Genomic DNA, 15,266 nt, shown 5'->3' with positions numbered 1-15,266 from the left:
CTCTACATGCTCACACAGTAAATTCTGTGAATAGAATCTAAACTCCCAGCCAATAAAATACCTTTTGTCAGGCATGTATTGAGTAACTATATTATCTTTCACATTGTGTTTTTTGTTTTCACAGTTATTTCCTGTGGGGATTTACCTACACCTCCAAATGGTAACCGGATTGGAACATTAAATGTTTATGGAGCAACAACAATATTTACTTGCAATTCTGGCTATACTCTTGTTGGCTCACATGTAAGGGAATGTTTGGCTAATGGTCTCTGGAGTGGCACTGAAACGAGATGTCTAGGTAAATAGACTCAGTTCCTAAATCTAAACAGTAATGCAAATCAATCTGTTGAATATAATGGAAGTGTAATATTCAACAGATTGGGATATTTCACAATTTACATGACATAGTTAACTAAGTTGTGAGAATAGTGTAGTAATGGTAGGGGGCAAAAAAGATGCATGGTTGGACTGGCTCACCATTGTATATCAATGAGCCCTATAAGTCCAGTAGAAGACAATTCTTTTTTAAGCTAATTTGGAGTCAATCAATCCTAAACTATACTGATATTATTGTAAACAAAGGTTATACCATGAATAAATTGCAGTGACTTATTTGTGAATCTAATCCATACGAATTGTCTGAATAGCAAGTGGAAGGCATTAGAGGAGTGACACAACAGCAGCCTGGATGGATCTAGTACTGGTTAACATGTGTCAGGACATATGACTACCATTCCCGTGAAAATTTGGTTGTGTTATAAATGCAACAATGAGGCTTGATATCTGATTATTCCCTTATGTTTAATTGAAGGTTGGAGTAACAATGACTCCCTGAGATACTGAGGCTTTATTATATAGTCCAGGGAAATGCATCGGAGTGGAGTGAGATGTCAAATAGTATTAACTTGTTCTATTGGTTTGCCTGCATATTTTCTGTAGGATGATAATAATTGTCTCTGATATGTGGTGATTTCATCTGGGGTAAAAGGAAGAAAGGCTGATTTTAGTACATATTTTCCTAGTTCCGTATATCTGGAAATAATGTGTATTATATACCTAAAAATAGAGATTCTAGGAGTAAGATTGTTGCTTGATATGTATATGCTTAGATTCATACATGCCCTTTATGGATACATGGCTGGTGCCTCTTTTTGATAGTAGCGTGATTACATACTGTCATGGATATATAGCATGGTGTTTTTTTGACCCTGTATGGTCTTCCCATTCGGTTATTTTGAGGTGATGGTATTTTAGGCATGATATATTTTGTCTAACATGACTGTATTCAATACATGTATATAGATGTCTCATACAGACTTTTTGTGAAAACATCCATAGTACCTTCTTTACTTTTGATTCAACCTATGTGTATAGATAGTGGCCACTGTGTTTTATGTGAGAGCACTTTCTGCAATCTAATCTTAATAGACAGAGATATTTTTTCTGGTAATTTGACAGGCGTAGAAAAATTTTCTTACACCTATTTATTTTTTGCACAAGTGAATGATGTCAGAGTTTTCTCATTCGCTTCTGCAGCTTGCTTATACAGGCAGATAAATCGTTCAGTCGTTCACATTTACTGTATAAGTGAATGAGAACAACTGAACAAATGGTATTTAAAAACGATGATTAGAGAATGAGTCAACAATGATTTTCATGCCAGCATGAAATAAATGATAAGCAAATGAATTACCGTTCATCGTTTGATGGTTGGCTGTGTTTACACTGGACGATTGACATTCAAATTCGAATGAACTAGCGATAATTGTTTCAACTAGACGCACCTTAACAGACTTTCCAACCACATGCTGATTATAGAGAATGACGGGATGATGATAAGACATTCCTATTGGATTTTCCTTATTTGAGTGGTTATCCCAGTTTTTGAAAGGAAGGGTCATGTGATAGGGTCAGGACAGGGCAATTCTGATTCTTCCTCTCTCTCCTTTTTTCAATGTATTTTTGCCATGAGATATTTCAATAAGTTCTAATAAAGGTTACGTTTAAAGTGTTGTTCTTCTTCCAAAATATAACCTTTGTGAATAATAATATCAGTATAGTTTAGGATTAGAGATGAGCGAACATGCTCGGCCACGCCCCTTTTTCGCCCGAATACCGCGAATTCCGAGTACTTCCGTACTCGGGCGAACAAATTCGGGGGGCGCCGTGGCGGCACGGGGGGTAGCAGTGGGGAGTGGGGGGGAGAGGGAGAGAGAGAGGGCTCCCCCCTGTTCCCCGCTGCTCCCCCCCACACCACCACGCCTCTCCCCGCCCCCCGGCGCCCCCCGAATCTTTTCACCCGAGTACTGAAGTACTCGAAAATGGCGGTACTCGGGCGCGTAAGTACTCGAAACGAGTACGTTCGCTCATCTCTATTTAGGATATTAAAATGTTTATGTTCTGCATAAATTGATGGGATGTCTCACAGAATCATTTCTGCTGGCAGGCTAGGCTACCTCAATTGGACACTAAAAATAGAGGAGAAATATTAGAGGAATTTACAGCTTTCGGTCTACCAACACTCTCTAATGGGTGGGTTTTCTCGTATTAGCAGAATATATGAAGAAACAACCTGAGATATTCTAGAACTAGTTGGGGTCATGTTCCTTTTTCTTTTTTTTTGTTAACAAGTTACTAACGTTGAGAAGTGACACTAACTATATGATGTGACGTGGCTTACAGTTTTTGGTGGCTGATATTGAGTCAGTGTCATGAAAATAAAATATTTTGTGAAAATATATTTAAAGGTGTTAAATATTTTGCTTATGACATTGGAGTTAACACACCTTAAAAAAATGCTTAACAGTGTGCAACGGTTCAACTGATAATCTCCCTCTCTCTCTCTCTCTCTCTCTCTCTCTCTCTATATATATATATATATATATGTTTGTTTAAATAGAAATGTTCCCAGTTAAAGTTTTTAAAATACATACATTTTTTGTATGTATAATAAAGATGAGCGAGCATACTCGCTAAGGGCAATTACTCGATCGAGCATTGCCCTTAGCGAGTACCTGCCCGCTCGGAAGAAAAGATTCGGCGGCGGGCGGGGAGCGGCGGGGGAGAGCGGGGAGGAACGGAGGGGAGATATCTCTCTCCTTCTCTCCCCCTGCTCCCCCCTGCTCACCGCCGCAACTCACCTGTCACCCACGCCGGCAGCCAAACCTTTTCTTCCGAGCGGGGAGATACTCGCTAAGAACAATACTCGATCGAGCAATTGTCCTCAGCGAGTATGCTTGCTCATCTCTAATGTATAATTTTGCAAGAGTTAATATAATTTTGTAATCTATGTTTTATTTTTAAATTATTGTGTTTCATACATATTTTGGTTTTGTATTCATGCAGCCGGTCATTGTGGCTCTCCTGATCCAATCGTAAATGGTCACATCAGTGGGGATGGCTTCAGCTATCGAGACACTGTGGTTTATCAGTGTAATCCTGGCTTTCGTCTAGTTGGCACATCTGTTCGTATATGCCTTCAGGATCACAAGTGGTCAGGGCAAACTCCAGTTTGTGTTTGTAAGTATCTTTCATTAGTCTGTGGGCAGTTCTTTAGATGTTGGGTTTGGCAGTAGGATTGTTAAAGAATAGAGATGAGCGAGTATACTTGCTAAGGCACTTTACTCGAGCCAGCAGTGCCTTAGCCGAGTATCTCCCCGCTCGTCTCTAAAGATTCGGGGGCCGCCGCAGGCGACCGGTGAGTCACGGCGGTGAGCAGTGGGGAGCGGGGGGGGGGGGGAGAGAGGGAGAGAGAGATCTCCCCTCCGTTCCTCCCCGCTCTCCCCCGCTGCTCCCCGCCCCCCGCCAGCCCCCGAATCTTTAGAGGCGAGCGGGGAGATACTCGGCTAAGGCACTATTCGCTCGAGTAAAGTGCCTTAGCGAGTATACTCGCTCATCTCTATTAAAGAATTAGAAAATTATATATAATTCCGCCAGTCCCCAAGCAACAGGTGACGAGAGTACAATTGGTAAAGTAAGTATATTGGAAAGATTGGTATTTTTCCATTTTAAGCTTGAATTATTTTAGTGTTTTAAATCCTAGAAAACAACTTTAATTAACCTAAACGTAACATTTAACAAGCATTTTTGTAATTCTCTCTGCTTTTAGGAAATTATGTAATAGAGAATTTAAATTCATTTTATCATCTTTCACCTTTGTAAGATAAGTATCAGCTGTGAAATGTTCTAGTCGAAAAAAGAATCATATTATGCCCAGGTGGAAATTTATTCATATATCTATACAAATCAACTTTTGCCAAATTCCCTTTGATTACTGATTCTAATTACCACTTAAATTATTTTAGGTAAATTAATTCTTAAAATGCCATGTGCAATGTAGTATGACATGGGCATACCAAGAGACATCTGTTTTACCATATTAATTATAATGCATATGTTTATATTTATCATTTTTTCACACATTTGTGATTTTTCAGAAAGACACAAACTATTTTGAATTACCTATTTAAAAATGGTATTATGAAATGATGAGTTTTTCATTCTTAAACGGGTTATCTAGTCTTTAGAAAATTGAGTGCAAATTGTCTAAATGCACTGTTTATGAGGTACTGTCTGTAGATAAAGTGCCCCTGTAAGCCTGTCTAGCAAGGAGTGTACCGTATTTTTTGCTTTATAAGACGCACCTGATGATAAGATGCACCTAGGTTTTAGAGGAGGAAAATAGAAAAAAAATATTTGGAACTTCCCCAGACCAGGCAGTTAGTCAGGCAATACATGAGGAATAAAGAGCAGTAGTACCAACTCAGAATGAAGTATATAAAACTTGTCAACCTGCCATTCAGAATCCAGGAAAGCTGAGTGTAAATGTAATGGTGATCTTATTACTTATCACTCAGCTTTCCAGGAGCCCTGAATGTCATGTTTGACTAGTTATAGCAATGCATGTTGTATACATGCTTGCATAACTCTGCAGTTGGCATTCAGGATTCCGAAAGAGCTGAGTGACAATGTAATGATGATTCCATTAGTTGTCACTCAACTTTCCAGGATCCTGCATGGCATTTCTCATTATGGTTATGTATGGTGTATAAATGTGTGCATAACTAGGCACAAATATATACACCATACATGCAGCTCTCCCCCACCTCTGCTATGTAGCCAACAGATAAGTGTTGTCCATTTGCTCAGATGTCATGGGGTCCAGCAGCAGCAACGACGCCGGCTACAGGCTACAGGTCCTCTGATCTCTGCTTTATGTCCTTCCCAACCTCACCAGAGAGCTCAGGAAAATACCAGCCTAAGGGGTGCAACCATGGACCGAGATGGCATGATCCCCCTACAGCTGACTGATGAGGGTGAGCAGAAGTTCCCTCTCATTAATGAGCTGCTTCTACGAGCATCGGGCACTGCTACAGATCGTACCTGCAATGTGTATCCGACTGTCAGCTGCATAGCAGGAGGTGTCTGCCCGTACAACAGCTCCCCGCTATTCCCCCGCCCCCAGCAATCAGCTGTTGTCGGCCGCTCTGCTCTCCTGCTGTTTCCTTGCCCCCAGCAATCAGCTGTTGTCGGCCGCTCTGCTCTCTTGCTCCTGGCTACTCCCCCGCCCCCAGCAATCAGCTGTTGTCGGCTGCTCTGCTCTCCTGTTTCCCCGCCCCCAGCAATCAGCTGTTGTCGGCCGCTCTGCTCTCCTGCTGCCTGCTGTTTCCCCGCCCCCAGCAATCAGCTGTTGTCGGCCGCTCTGCTCTCCTGTTTGTATACCAAGGGCCGGCAGCTCAGTAAGAAGGATTTACAATCTGTTTCAGCTGCCGGTCAGGTCAGATCTCAGCATGTTCACTCTATAGGACGCACTGACTTTTTCCACCCACTGTGGAGGGAAAAAAAGTGTGTGTTATAGAGCAAAAAATACGGTACTTTTTCTGCAATGATGTTTACATAGGTGGTACGTGACAAAGTAACATCCATGTGAATATCTTTTTTTTGTGTGCATTTCTCATGCGCACAAAAAATATTTTTTGTGCGGCTCCCCATAGATGCTGCACATTGTGCTGCACAATTCAGAGAAAAAAAGAACACATCTGTAACTCATTAGGATGAATAGCCATTTAAATCTGAGCGTGTTTGTCTACCGCATGCAAATGAACATGCTTGGCATGCACAAAAAGTACAGTAAAATGCGCTGATACACACGGAAAAAAAAACTCGCACATACTGCAAATACGCCTGTGTGAAGGAGCCCTAAGGGTAGGCAGAAGACTGGGCTAAAATAGAGGTCTGTGCACTAAAGTGAGTAAGTGCAAGTGTGCAAGTGCATCATACTCATTGAGTGGGTTTTCTCTCCACAATTGATTTTTGAGTGAACACACAAACACCACTCTGTGTGCATGTGCATTTCTGTTGCGTTTTTGCTGTGTTTTTGGTGTATATGTGCATTTTTATATGCATATTGCATCCATGTTCAGGGCTCAGTCACACGGGTGCATCGGCACCCGTACACCTGCGCCGATGCGCCCATGTGACTGACAGTTAGAAGACGGTCGTACATGAAGACGGCCGTCTCTCTCCAGCGCTGATGAAAGAACACATGACCGGCAATGAAGCCGGTCACATGTTCTTCCTCCCGGCGCTGCAGAGAGACATCCGTCTTCAGGTCTGGCCATTTGCTGGCTGCAGTGACACGGGCGCCGATTCGCCCGTGTGACTGAGCCCTCACTGCGTATTTTACATGTGCAAAAAAAAAAATAACTGCTGGAATCAAAGATTAAATGTGGCTGCAGGAATTTATTCCCTTAGATTATGTGGTCAATAACACCTGAAGCACATATGGTATTTGACAGAGTGAGAAAGAGCTCTTTATTGGCCAATCAGCATCCCATGATGTGATCAAAGCTAACAATGCTTTACAAAGGCAAATGGTGGATTCACAACTGGCTGAGTGATTGTACTCAAAGATTGGTCATAAATGGCTGCACATCCAATTGGAAGAATGTGTCAAGTGGGGCATTACACAGTTCTGTCATGGGCCCCTGAAAAAGTAACATTTTAGTGCAAAAAAACAAAACAAAAAAACTTACCTCTCCGCCGCTGCCGTGACCCCCACGGGCATGAAGAACACATCTGCTCCAGCTGCGGTAGAGAATCCTGCTGCCGGCATCCCCGTCAATGAATTTTCAGGAAAGGGCTTCATAAGCCCTTCCCTGAAAAGCCATTTTAAAAAGTTTATTAAAAAAATAATCAATACTCACCTCCCTTCAGCTGCCGTGGCTCAGCCGCGACTTCTGTCGCTGTCCCCAACTCCGTAGTTCTAAACTATCAGCAGCCGGGGATTTAAAATCTCTGCCTGCTGGTAGCTCTGATTGCGATTGGCTGAAGTGCTTCAGACAATCACAATCAGAGCTACCAGCAGGCGGGGATTTTAAATCCCCGCATGCTGCTAGCTGAGAGCTATAGAGCCGGGGACAGCCGCATAAGCCCTTCCCTGAAAAGCTTTTTAATATAGAGTGAAAAACAAATCTATACTTACCTGCCAGGGCTCAGGTGCGACGTCTGCCGCTGTCCCCAGCTCTGTAGTACTGAGCTATCAGCAGCGCTACAGAGACGGGGACAGCGGCAGAAGTCGCTGCTGAGCCCCAGCAGCTGTCAATGGTTTTTCAGGGAAAGCCTTTTAAAATAGTGTACAAAAAAAAATTGAATACTCAACTGCCAGGGCTCAGCTGCGGCTCCTGCCGCTGTCCCCGACTCTGTAGTTCTGAGCTATCAGCAGCCGGGGATTTAAAATCCCTGCATGCTGCTAGCTGAGAACTATAGAGCCGGGGACAGCGGCAAAAGTCGCCGCTAAGCCCCGGCAGCCGTCAATGGCTTTTCAGGGAAGGGCTTATATGTAAAGCTCTTCCCTGAAAAACAATTCAGGTGTGCCAGCAGACCGTTGTCTTCAATGGAGCCACCGGCAGCAGCGGCTCCATTGAAGAAAATGCCTGCATTTTTTTTTTTTACAGGGCTTATATGTAAAGCTCTTCTCTGAAAAACAATTCAGGGGTGCTAGCAGACCATTTTCTTCAATAGAGCCGCTGGCAGCAGCCGTGGCTCCATTGAAAACAATGCGTGCATTCCCTATGGTGCACGCATGTCCTGTCTTTGCAGGCATGCACCTGCTAAGTACGGTCATGTGAACACACCATAGGGAATGCATTGTTGCAAGTAGAAGTTTGTTTTCTTATTTAGTAAATTTATGCTAAAATAAAGTGCACAAATAGGTTCGTCATTTTGTTTCAGATGTCCTGCTATATAATTTGTATAGTATTATGTATTTGCGAATGGCGACCGTTCAGGTTGGCATCAACGATGGGTCATTTTCTTTTTATATATTTTTATATTATTCTGCAATTTTTTTAAAACTCACTTTTGTAACTATTTTTTTTTACATCTATGCCCCATGACGTCATATAAGAACTCTAGGGGTCATTCACATTGTCTTTTTTTTCACTCTTTACCACAGTAACTTGGGCATCCATAGGAGCCCCAGTTACAGGGGAACACATCCCCTCCCGTAGTTACAGTAGTCTCTAACAGAGCTTAGCTGGGTCTGATGTGGAAAAGAGCACCCAATGGTCATGTGACCACCAGGACGAACAGCAGATGTAACACTTCTGCTTTCTCTGTACTACATAGCGCTCATTGAGCACTATGTGGCCTGTAAAATAGAAGTCAAAAGCAGTCTTAAACAGCTTCTGTCTTCTCCTCTAGGTCCTCAGCTATGTCTAACAGCTGAGAACCCAACCTGCTCCTGTTACGTTGTAGGAGCAGTAGCTTTAATTCCACACTGTACTTTTGCTGGGATCGGCTGGGATTAAAGCCCAGGACCAAGCTCCGTAAATGTACCACGGATAGTCCTTTCCTTAAAGGTAAATAAGCTACTATTATTTTTTTCTATTTATGTTTGGGTAGGCACTGTGTGACACTGTTATTTGAACAGTGCATGGTGGCATTCGTTAAATGGATATTCCAAAGATTGACATTTATCACTTATCCACAGGATAATTGATAGAAGTCTGATCAGTGGGGGTATTACCACTGACACCCCCACCGATTCTAAGAACAGGGGTCAAGCCTGGGTCCTCCTCTCTTTCTCAGTGCAGGCTCACTGCACCCTTTGCAGTGAGTACCAACCTAAATGGAAAAATGGTCAAACAGGTGCAGTGTTGCGCCATTCATTGTCAATAGGACTACTGGAGATAGCCAAGCACTTGTACTTGGATATTTTCATCAGCCCTATTGAAATTAATGGGTGATACTGCACATGCTCAGTCACCACTCCATTAAATCTCCACATCACTGCATGGGTGCAGTAAGACACAGTGAGAAGAAGAGGGGACACGGTACAACCCCCAACCTTTGGTTAGGTGCTAAATGTCAATCTTGGGAATAGCCATTTAAATATCATATGATGCTGTTATTTAAGCATTATTCAGCACTGCTATTGTGCCACTGAATTTCATTCAATTCATATTACACTATTGCTTGGTATTGTCCGTAGGTTTGATTTGAGGACTGTATGGCACAAGGTTATAACCCTGGTTCTTTTAAAATGCTACTAGAGCTTTTTTTTTCCTTTTTTGTTATGGAATTGTGCATTATCTGAAAAGACAGGCAAATAACCTTTTTATTTTCACGGTATATGACTTTTCTTAAGAGTCCATGCTCTCTAAGCTTGTTGTAGAACTTTGTGTTCAACTTCAAAAGAAATAATTTTATTTACAGTTGTGTGCTTCTCACTTTTTTTTACTCAATCTTTGCCGAATTCTACCTTTATCTTCAGTACTTTCAAAAGGATGACAATGAGTATTTGTGTGTGCCTTTTGCTATTCTATTAATATACAGTGCAACTTCATTGTCAATTTTTTTCCTTTTCAGACTTAAGATTCAAGTAAGTAACATGTCGATATAATTTCAGTACAGTATAAAGTTCACTGAATCTGATTGAATCAGATTGCATATATACATCTGTATGAACCACAAAGGAAATGTGGAAGCAATTGCCTGATTGCACTATTTTCTGGGTTATCCAAGGAGAAAAATACAAGCATGATTTAAAATAAGAATTTTGAGCAATGTAGGGAAGTAAACTGTCTCAGTTAAAAGTTTACATTGCAGAGCAGCTTTGTAATATACTAATTATTTGCCTATGATGAACAATCTGCTCTGATGAATGAGTCTCAATAATGAGAAGAGACTTTTTGTAATTCTTATAAATTAATCAAATTCATATAGGTAAAATCTGCGAAATCTGAAAGTTTCTTTCTTAAGACTTATGAGCAAATTAGTATAACTATGTACAATCTATTATTTACAACCATAAGAAGAACTAATTCCATCTGAGGCCTTAGTCACATGGGCGTTTTTTCGCGCGATTTGCGGATCGCATGACGGATGCGCATCCGCAAATCGCGTGACCGGGGCCAAAAAATTGCCCGAAAAATCTGCTCCTAGCCGCGTTTCATTAGAAACGGGCCGGAGCTGTCCAGCGCATTGAATTCAATGGAGCTGGCAATACAGCCGGCTCCATTGAAAGCAATGCGCTGCGGGCGAGCGCGGGATGAATTGTCGGGAAGGGCTTAAATATATAAGCCCTTCCCTGCAATTCATCCAGAAAAGTGTAAAAATAAAAAAAATATATATACTCAGCTTGTCCCGGCAGACGGAGTTCAGCGCGGCCGGCCTGTAGTGGTTGTGAAGGGGGTGGGAGTCAGACATGCCCCTGATTGGCTCAGCGCTGAGCCAATCAGAGGCAGGTCTGACTCACACCCATTCATGAAAACAGCACTTATGTGGTCACTTCATATGAAAATGCGTATATGCCTTTAAATGTTAAATGTTACCCTGCATTAGACTGGAATTCCACCCTAGCCTGCTATCATGTGTGTCAATCACCTCTAGGTATTGGCTACCTAGCTAGCTAACTAGCTGCTAAGGGGTCTGTGATTTGAGGATAAGCCCTCTGCACAGGTTGGGTGAGAGGAGACAGATAAAAGTTTAGAAGGTGTGGAGTCTGAGAAGAAGTAAGTGAGTTGAGGAAAGTCAACACTAGTCAAGGAAGAGAAAGGAAAATCAAAAGAAAGCCAGTATGGTGGGAAGGAGGTAAGAAAAGTGTGAGTACAAAAGTTTGTTAGAAGTATAGGAATACAGGAAGAGAGAAATGTTGAGTAAAGGAAAAGGCAGAAACAAGAATTTAACAATCTGAAAAAAAGAAAAGAAAAGAAAAAAAAAGAATGTTAAACAGTAAAACAATGAAACATTTTATTTGCAGAGAGAGCTTCACTTAGAAACAGTTACACAATTTGCATTACGTTTACTTAAGGTAGATGATTACAGTTGAACGATTGGAATACTCCTTAATCCACATTTATTTATATTCCAGCTTTACTCTCTAGGGTGGTTTATAGGGTTTCTCCTCTCTCTCTCTCTCTCTCTCTCTCTCTCTCTCTCTCTCTCTCTCTCTCTCTCTCTCTGTATATATATACAGAGAGAGAGAGAGAGAGAGGAGAAACCCTATAAACCACCCTAGAGAGTAAAGCTGGAATATAAATAAATGTGGATTAAGGAGTATTCCAATCGTTCAACTGTAATCATCTACCTTAAGTAAACGTAATGCAAATTGTGTAACTGTTTCTAAGTGAAGCTCTCTCTGCAAATAAAATGTTTCATTGTTTTACTGTTTAACCTACCTTATTGTAGTCCCTCCCCATCACTGACAACCTCTGCACTGAGGTACCACACTACAATCCAGGGAGAAAGGACAACTTTCCTTTTTATTTTATTTTTTTTACATTTTAGTTATCATTTTGTCTGAAGTAGGTCTCAGCCTACTTACGAACTGGCATCACGAACTTGACAAACAACCATCTTACCCTGCCCAACTTCATGGGTAGCACCCAATGCCAAAACAGAACACCATTCACACTGTGGCGTTTTCCTGCAGGTTGCGTTTTTGTGTGGAAGAGGTGGAGTAGCGGAATCACCACCGCTGCCATTGCTGTCACCCACAGCCTGTGGGCGCCACATATTCATTTATCATTTTTGCTCCTTGTCAACTGTGCTTCCTTTTTGCCGATCTAGGCAATTCTTTTCAATTATAAGTCCCTACACAGACTGACCCTATTTTATCAATGCTATCATTATCAGACTGTGTATCAGACCCTTTATACAAGTAGAATGGTAACACCCAGTTGTCAAGTCATTCATACTTTTCTAGGGGGAATATAAGAGGAATGGCACAGTGAGGAGTTCCAAGAAAAGATGTCCCAGGTTGTTATTTCATGAAGAATACAATTATTTATTAAAACAGATATGTGAGGAGTGGTGACAGGTGCACTTTAAGATAAAAATATTGTTACAGCTGCACTGGAAGTATTAATATGCTTGAAAAATACAAGTATTGCATCATTCTGATTTTTGCTGCAATTGGAGTGATAATGGACAAATTGATCGTTGTATAGCAAAATGTCTGTGTGGGTTTTGTATTTTAGATAATGCCTAATGTTCTGATAACAGAAAAATAAATACCAGGCTATTGGGTTTTCATTTTGGGCAGACTATTATTATTCCCTTAAGAGCACAGATTTTTGGGCCCTAAAGATGAAACTGTCTAAAATAAAAACTGTTTTAGTTGCCCATAGCAACCAATCACATCGCAGCTTTCATTTTAGCAGAACAGAATACAAAATGAAAGCTGCTCTGTGATTGGTTGCTATGGGAAATGAAAACACTTCTTTTAATCAGTTTCATACTGTTTTTACTTGTTTTTTCATCCTCGCATTCCAAAAGTAAAAACTTTTTTTTAGAAATGTATCTGTGTTCATGGGACAAGTTGTAGGTGTCATTGACATCATTGTTGGGTACATATCGCCTATGGATCAAAATTTATTAATTCTCCCTGGGTGCAATAGAAAAATCACAGTGATTTTACCATTGTGTCCTATCTAAGGGGAAAAGGAAGTAGTGACAGATACCCTAACTTATCTCTGAGTATGCTGTAGCTTTGTTCAACTCACAGTTTAATAGTTATTCATAAGATGCTTCTGCTGTGAGGCAGGAGTCCAATGTATTCATAATCCCTCCGCCATCCTGGTACTGATTGACAGCTTTCTCCCTATGTATCTCATGAATAAATCAGACCCCTCCCTCACAAGGCACTGCAACTATTAGGCTACAAATGTAATAACTGATGTTTTTTTTTTTATATCAAGTCTTTACAATTTATAGATTAAGGGAAACTTCACATGAATCAGAAATTCTGCAAATTTTCTGTTTAGATTTGTGAACAGGAAATCTGCTGTAGATTACGGAACCAGCCATGTGGATGAGATATAAAGATGTGTAATCCGCGTGCTATGGGATTTTTCTGTGGATTTTAATGAATTTTTGCAGTGTACTTCATCCTTTTTAGTGTAGATAGGTGAAATATGCAGTAAAGTGCACAGCAAAATCCATGTTAAACATAGGCTGGTTTCATGTGAGATCACACTATAATGCTGCCAAATGCCATTTTCACATGATTTCACTCAATATGATGCTGTGAATTCTGGTCAGGAGACCAACAGTTGGACCAAGACACTTGTCCATATTAGAGGTGCATAAATTTCCTCTTAGTGTGAAACCAGCCTAGCAGTAAACAATTCCAGATTCAAAAGGGATTGCATTAGCTGTGGTAGATGTGAGCTCTGAAGGTATATCAGCGCTGAGGAGGTGCTATATGGCATGACGGCAGAGCTCTGCACAATAGAAGGGAAAAAAGCTTCCCCTTGACATGTAGGGAGTGCTGGATGAGGAGGGGTTTTGGCAAAGAAAGGAGCTATAAGCAGTGGTAAGACCCTCTTTTTGTATTCCATTTCACTCTTAGGGCTCATGTCCACGGGCAAATTAAGATTTTAAATCCGCAGCGTTTTTCCTGCACGCGGATCCGCGCCTTATAGGGATGTATTAGACACCCGCAGGTAGTTAAATACTTGCGGAGGTCATTTTTCCCTGCAGGCGTGGGTCCCGCGTGCAGGAAAAAATCCGGACATGCTCCATTTAGGTGCGGGTCTCTATTGAAGCCTATGGAAGCCATCCGGATCTGCAGGAGACCGGCGCTTAAATTAAACTCACCTGCTCCGGGCGATGCAGGTCTTCCTTCCTTCGCGGCCGAAAACTTCTTTCTTCAGCCCGGCGGATGTGCCCGGCACATGTGCGCGGCACGCAGCTGGGCCGAAGAAAGAAGATCCAGCCACGAAGAAGGGAAGACACGCAAGGCCTGCAGCAGGTGAGTTTACAGATGCTCCCCGACTTGCGAACAGGTTCCGTTCCGGGAGCCCGTTCGCAAGTCCGTTTTGTTCGCAAGTCGAACAAATGGTAGTATGGAGCGGGATCGCGGGTGGATCTCGCTCCATACAACGTCGGGTGCAGGCTGTTCTTACAGCGGGCACCCGGCGGCAGCAGTTCCGACGAGCCGCGCCGCTTGTCAGAACTGTTAACACTTTAAATACCGCTCTGACAGCGGTATTTAAAGTGTTAACAGTTCTGACGAGCGGCGCGGCTCGTCGGAACTGCTGCCGCCGGGTGCCCCCGCTGTAAGAAACAGCCTGCACCCGACGTTCAGGGGGCCCGTACAGCGTCCCACGATGAGATCGCGGGACGCTGTGTGGTTGCTAGGCAGCCGGGGACCTTCTGAAAGGCCCCAGGGCTGCCTATGCAGAGTGCCTATCAAGCGCACGGCTTGCTAGGCGCTCTGCATAGACAGCCCTAGGGCCTTTCAGAAGGCCCCCGGCTGCCCAGCAACCGCGATGTGACCGGACAGGCTTCTATCAGGCTTGATAGAAGCCTGTCCGCTCCCTGCACAGCATGATGTAATGCCATAGCATTACATCATACTGTGCTGTACAGATAGTTCGTATCTAGCGAAATTCGTAACTCGAATGTTCGCAAGTCGGGGACTATCTGTATTCTTATTTTTAGCCCTCATGTGTGCGGGGCAGGAGGGACCCACTATGGAATTTCCATGGGGAATCTGTAGTGGGCCTGATTTCCCCCGTGGACATGAGGCCTTATACTGGCACCGGGTCTCCCAAAGATTTTTTATGACTTTTTATTCCCTTTTTCATAGGTAAAGTATCCAAAAATTAGCAATGCCAGCCTTATATTTTTCTTTTGTTTTATGATATTTACAACATTGGATAACTAGTGCATTAATTTCATAAGGAAGGTTGTATTGTTTTACTATGTTTCTTTACATAATTAAGCAATTTGGGTTGGAAAAAAGTGTTTTTTATTTT

General features: G+C 42.2%; 1 protein-coding gene across 1 annotated transcript in view; it reads left to right on the top strand.

The window, feature by feature from the left end:
* The window catches only part of CSMD1 (CUB and Sushi multiple domains 1), a 1,401,348-nt gene that overhangs the window by 1,256,700 nt on the left and 129,382 nt on the right, over window positions 1-15,266 (top strand). Inside the window, exons 52-53 of the mRNA XM_066607269.1 lie at window positions 125-298; window positions 3,346-3,519. Coding sequence (XP_066463366.1) covers window positions 125-298; window positions 3,346-3,519 — 348 coding nt within the window. The remainder of the gene's footprint in view (window positions 1-124; window positions 299-3,345; window positions 3,520-15,266) is intronic.

The sequence above is a fragment of the Eleutherodactylus coqui genome, chromosome 1 (assembly GCF_035609145.1).
Source record: "Eleutherodactylus coqui strain aEleCoq1 chromosome 1, aEleCoq1.hap1, whole genome shotgun sequence".
Lineage (NCBI taxonomy): Eukaryota > Metazoa > Chordata > Amphibia > Anura > Eleutherodactylidae > Eleutherodactylus > Eleutherodactylus coqui.
The sequence above is the reverse complement of the archived record's forward strand: the minus strand, read 5'-3'. Positions and strand labels throughout refer to the sequence as shown.